The sequence below is a fragment of the Mizuhopecten yessoensis genome, unplaced genomic scaffold, assembly GCF_002113885.1.
Source record: "Mizuhopecten yessoensis strain PY_sf001 unplaced genomic scaffold, ASM211388v2 scaffold7201, whole genome shotgun sequence".
Taxonomy (NCBI): domain Eukaryota; kingdom Metazoa; phylum Mollusca; class Bivalvia; order Pectinida; family Pectinidae; genus Mizuhopecten; species Mizuhopecten yessoensis.
The window spans coordinates 160,331-166,698 of record NW_018406931.1 but is presented as its reverse complement, the minus strand read 5'-3'; the positions used below and the strand labels follow the sequence as shown (position 1 = coordinate 166,698).

The 6,368-nt window shown below is 37.7% G+C and overlaps 1 protein-coding gene across 2 annotated transcripts in view; it reads right to left on the bottom strand.

Annotated features, from left to right (window-relative positions):
* Window positions 1-2,081: 2,081 nt before the first annotated feature.
* LOC110453209 (transcription cofactor vestigial-like protein 4) overlaps window positions 2,082-6,368 on the bottom strand; it is a 49,656-nt gene continuing 45,369 nt past the window's right edge. For both annotated transcript variants that reach the window (XM_021502064.1, XM_021502063.1), the window contains 2 exons: window positions 4,603-4,788; window positions 2,082-3,836 (listed from right to left, as the gene is read on the bottom strand). In XM_021502064.1, the coding sequence (XP_021357739.1) occupies window positions 3,568-3,836; window positions 4,603-4,788 (455 nt within the window). In that variant the 3' untranslated portion in view covers window positions 2,082-3,567. The remainder of the gene's footprint in view (window positions 3,837-4,602; window positions 4,789-6,368) is intronic.

The window sequence follows — 6,368 nt, the reverse complement described above, 5'->3', positions numbered from 1 at the left end:
GTACAACACACCATGTACCCATAGCTTAGGATACACACAATGTACAACACACCATGTACCCATAGCTTAGGATACAATGTACAACACACAATGTACCCATAGCTTAGGATACAAACAGTGTACAACACACAATGTACCCATAGCTTAGGATACAAACAGTGTACAACACACAATGTACCCATAGCTTAGGATACAAACAGTGTACAACACACAATGTACCCATAGCTTAGGATACAAACAGTGTACAACACACAATGTACCCATAGCTTAGGATACAAACAGTGTACAACACACAATGTACCCATAGCTTAGGATACAAACAGTGTACAACACACAATGTACCCATAGCTTAGGATACAAACAGTGTACAACACACAATGTACCCATAGCTTAGGATACAAACAGTGTACAACACACAATGTACCCATAAATTATGGTACAATGTACAACACATGAAGTATCCATAGCTTAGGATACAAACAACGTACAGGATAGTGTACTCACAACTTTAGGTACAGACGACATCAAGCACACACCCACAGTTCAGGGTACAATGTACAAAACATCTAGTCGCCACAGTTCAGGCAAAAACACATTTCATACTCGGGTTTCTTGTGAACAGCATGGTTTGCGATACATCTCTTTTACCGCCAAGTAGTTGCAGCTTGACATAAGGAAAGTACAGTATCGCACCATTCATACCCATTGCTTGTATATACAAATACGTAAGTACAACATCAGACCCTTCAGTGGAGATTTATACACTCGTACCCATTTACTGTCTTTTACCCGTCAACTTAGAGTAGTGTTGGTTACCTCCCTTATCTGTGACATCATACCTGGTTGTTATTTACAGATTAACATGTTTGTACTTATACCTGGTACAAACAGTAAAAGTTATAGAAGATTTGCAGAAAACAGTACCCATATTTACATTATAAGTAGAGTCGTAGGCAGGGTAGATTCCGGGGTTTAGTCTGGGATGGAGTTATTGACTGTCCTGGATGGTGTGCTTGACGCATACATGTTTGGGAGACAAAGTATTCTGTACATAATCATGTTACCCTTCCTGCACTCTCTGTTACAGCCATTTAAATACTTCCACATATACAGACGTCACACATACATCTACTCTACACCTATGTACACAAAGCCACCTACAAACTGGTACCCGGAACATTGAACATACATTATCGAATAGTAGCAGGGTGCATCCAGAATTCGCAGATAACGACGCTTAATCCCACAGATATATGCAGATGTTACACAGAAATAGCTAACAACTTCCAACACATCAATCAGTCTTTAAGTGAATAAATCATATTGGATCAAAGTAATTTCATCAAGAACGTACATTATCAAGTGAACAGTTTGGTAAGGCCTCATTTCCTGTTATGAATAAGTCATTGGTTCATCGAGAACAAAAATCAAAACCTTCAGCAACAGGAAATAGAAACTCACCATAAATTTAGAAAAAGGAAGTCAGTTGATGATTTTTCAGGCATCTATGTCTTATTTTACTTTCAGTTCAGACTCTTACTCTAAACTTGACCTCAAGTACCAGTCTGGACTTCTGGTCCAATAAAACATCATTTGCCATCTAAGCCACTCAACGAATATAAAATATTTGAGAAAATAACAATGGAGTAAGGTCATATGTTTTTACTCCATAATCAATGGAGTAAATCTGATTACAATATGCCCTACAGAAACACATATAATTTCTAAAGGAATTTCAAATCTGTCCAGCCGTTACATCTATAGAGATAAATTAATATCGCAGTGCCGCCATTTTAAGTGTAGAAATAATATCGCAATCAAGGTAAAAGTGTAGTAAACAAACGTAAACTTAGATTTATAAAGATTTGAACCCATAACTCCCCATGTTGGGTGAAGTGACCTTTTACCCTGGCGGTCCCTTGTATGGCACATATATCCCTTGGGTACACAACTTATCTCCCATAACTCACATCTCACATATATACACACTACATATTTCTCCATATTAGGTGGCACCTAACTTATAGCAACATTTCAAAAATCTCTGAAACAAATTTATCAATAGGTTTCAATTTTTATGGATAAAATTGAAAATAATCTGTTTTTTGCATTACTAATTATTTTCTTAGTATGACAATAAATGAAGTGATTTATAACCAGAAGAGACTATACATTCAACAAAATCATTCTCAAGATAATGGAAACACATAAAAGATTCTTTATAACTTGAAGAAAAATAAAGTGATGTTGCTGTAATTGACCAATTAGAGATGTATTCAACTTATAATGGAAGTCACATGGTTTCGAGTTTGTTATTGCACAGCTCTGCATGAACCTTACCTTGACACACCTGCCAACCCCTTAATCTCCTAATGAGGGTCATGACCCCCATTGGGAACTTCTGTGGGGGGTGATATCATGCGACAAAAAATGAACGTCAAAAGTAATCATTTAATTTTTGCGCTGTCACAGCATAACATATGTTTGTCTTCTTATATGATTTAAGCCTTTTTTCAAAATAAATAAAACAAATCTTTTCAAGGCTTGTAATGTCACATTATTTATGAGAAAAAGAAACATCAGTTGTATATTGTATTATTTTATCTTTAGTTAGTGAATTACACCACAGTGTGTTTACATTTCTATATTAATCAAGAGTCAAAACCGTTCCTTTGATAGGATATTCTCTCACATAAACTTCTACGGCAAAAATATACAGGAAAACTAATCTTTTTTTTATCTTGGGTACACAATGGTTATCTCCCCTTTAATAACAACACATACATATACACAACTGACAGAGTTGCCTCCCTTATCTCAACCATACTTCAAACTAAAATATATATGTCCAAGGATCACACTATGTACATTCATAAAAACACGGTGTCAAATGATGGATGAAATGGAAGGATGGTTTACCAATGTTTTTGGTGAGGATTTAAAACTGATATCAAGGCAGAGATTTAATAGTTCCAACAATGTAGGACCGCTCCTGAAAATATTATCTCTATATTTACCTAATATAGTTTTATTTTTTTCGTTCATTCGGAAGTAAGATTCTGTTACTAAGTCCACCAAACCTTTATCAGCATGGCACTACACACAATCAATACATTTCATGTTGGAAAGATATATTGTGTTATTTCTAAATGCAAACATGACTTAAAAACGAGCAATTAGCTAACATAAAATAAATAACTTTGGTCCGAGCGGTATTGTAAAGGATAGATGACCACTGATAACATCTCTATTTGAGGTGATGTCTTCAATTCTCTTTGGTGCAGTAGAGAGTTAAACCAAACTCATGGCACAGAGAACTTCGCAATTCCTTCCATGGTGACCACAACACATTTGAAGTCCTTGTGGTCACATCATCATTTCCTCTGGCAGTAGTCATGTGTTGATTGTTGGTGCCTGTAACAACAAACTTGAGCATTGACCAAGCACTGCCGCTGACCTTGAGCAAGTCTCAGATTCACAGAATGTGTTGTCATGATGATATCTGGTGCTTGCATTGCTCCATTGCAGCTTCCTTTAGATGAGGGTTGAACTGAAAGCCCTGCCCCCTCATATTGAGACTAGATCATGTCTTAGGGGTGAGGAGCCCCGCCTGTGGGGTGGGGAGGATGAGGGTGAGGCAGACCCATTTGGTCGACACAGTGCAGGGCTGCTCTCCTTCTCGGCCTTAATCCTCTGCCAGGTATCACCACCCAAGGCTTTTGCAAAATGGTCATCCACTGTACCAGGGAGCATCTCCTGTCTTGGGTCATTCTTAGCCTTTATGGCTGACCAGGTACTGTTGCCCAGTGACTTCGCAAAGTGGTCGTCTACAGATCCTGAAATTAGAAAATATGCTGCATTTAATTTTTCACATTTTTTTTTTAGGCAGTTGTCAGTAAAATGACATCCAAAAAGAAGAGAAACAGAAACCATAAGTTAGATGTAGTGTACTTCTGATCCTCTGTGGGTGATACAGATTCAAGCTTCATGAAAATATCTTAAATGGTTTAACATTTATAGCCAAGACAAGATTTCACTTAAATTTGTGTACTTTGACCCGGAGGTGAAGGTCACTGTGACCTATTTAAAATGTAATAAACACCTCCGTTGACTGATGTACTAATTTGAACAAACAGCGATCAGTACACTGGAACTTACATAAAAAACCCTTCATTTCATGAGTTTTTTCAGTGTATTATTACCTGCAGACAAACTTCCACAGTGGGCTATCTGGTAATTTCGCAACAAAATATGGTATTTACCTGGTACTTCCCCTGGGCTTTCTCTGGTGGGCAGCAGTACACAGAGAATTATGGCATTCTTTTATAAATTACATTGAAACCAGTCTAATTAAACCTCTCAGGATTCTGACGTTCTGTCTCAGCAAACATAATGTTGTGATCCAATTTCTTATAAAAATTACCGAATGAGACTTATTTATTCCTGCTCCTTGTCTAATCTGACCAATATGTTGTGTGCCACAAGTTTTCAAATTACACAGGTTAAAGGGTAGGCAGTTTTTTTTTCGTTTTTTTTTCTTCTAATTTGACACTAGAATTTCACTTTCAGAGAATGGCCTTAGATCTCCTCAGTTGTTCTTACCTGTGATGGACACTGCTGAGGTGTTAGATTTGGCAGATTTGGCTGCTGTGGCGACAGTGGCAGCTACAGCAGGGGGCGAGTCTGCCATTGGCGGGGTAACTGGGGACAGCTTAGGGGCCATGTAGTCTGGGTAGTGTTTCCCAAGGGAGCGACGGAAGTGTTCCTCAATAGGGTCACAGCCTCCGACTGTAAACAAACAACTCCCGTTAGTCTCACAACTCATAATTAAGTACTGTAAATTTGCGCGTATAATGCACACTTTTTTCGGTAAATATTGGCATGTCAAAAAGGTATGCATGCATGATATCATCAAATATTTTCTGTGAACTTCACCGAATCAATAGAATACACATGGCCTCTAGTTCTGATTAAAACTACCCCACGATCATATTAATCATATGTAGAACATCCAGAGAAGATTCTAGAGTTATCACCAAAGAATTCACAGAAACAGCACGGGGTTCAATGAAACCAGCATTCCTTGCTGCAATCTAATTAAGATCATTATTTCTCAAGCACTTCCCTAATACTATATAAAGAACTGAAGTGATAGCGATATCTGATTTTAATTATGCTGTTCCTCAAGTATGGAACAACATTGAAGGGACTTGTGAAAGTCTAGCTAAATGGACTTTAGCTTAACTTATGTGCCTGACACAAGAAACTTGTACGACGTTTTCTTACTCTGTTTTATAAGGTAGCTGCCTTTTGTCTATGATTCATTGACAAGCAGCCCTGTGTAGGGTAACTAGAGAGCACCTCCCAAATTACCTGTAGCAGTTAACACCACTTTACGTTTGTTTAAATGTTTTTAAAGGTGAGAATTCAGGAGTCGTTCAGTTCAAACATGTGCTTCAATTAGCTGAGGGGGTAACTTGTCAGGGAGGACATGCCCAGGTGTGGAACCTGTACAGTCACCTGTGCGCTTGGTATTATTCATACATGTCAGTCTTAATGACATTAATTGACAATCTATGCAGGTTCAATTAATGTTCATCTTAGAGATCAAGCATGTCATACATCGCTAACATTCAAAAATATCTACAAAACTATCTGGCTTGGTGCACGTGTGTCAGATGTATTTGCATGTAATAAGTTGTAATGAGTGGAGAGTTCCCTCCATTAGTACAGATATGTTATGTTTTTGTTATTTTGAAATATTATGAGCCCCTGAAGCTGTCTTGATAGATGTATACTACAGGTAGGTAGAGATGTTATGGAGTTGTTAGCAGGTGTTACATATCCCATGTAACGTATCACCTGTAACTAGCCAGGGATTCAACTCATATTTCACAGCACTTAAACACTGACTTTTATGGACAGGTTTTCATTATATGTAAATGGTTCGTTAAAGATTCCGGTAACGATCCATCGTGATTGATACCTTATCGTTACAGGTGATCCGACATTTAAAATCTGGTTGCTATCTGATTTCGCCCTTAGAGGAAATTGATTTTAATTGCCACAATCTAGTGTTGAAGACACTTTCAAATTTACCGGGGTAATACATTTTAAATGTTTAACTCTTAGATGCACTTGGAGTGTACAGATTAACTACCCACTTTTCTGATCCAGTGAGTTGTGCTGGGTTTTTTTTATAACTGAAAAATCAACTTGTTGCTGCTTGTCAGCCTTGATGATTTTTATGAATGAAAACTTGTGTGTTGTACCTGGTCGTTCAATGAACCGAGACCACATTTAATTTTCCTCAGTGCCTACCACTGCTTCACATGCGAAATCTGATTGTTGCAATCTCTTCAAAATCA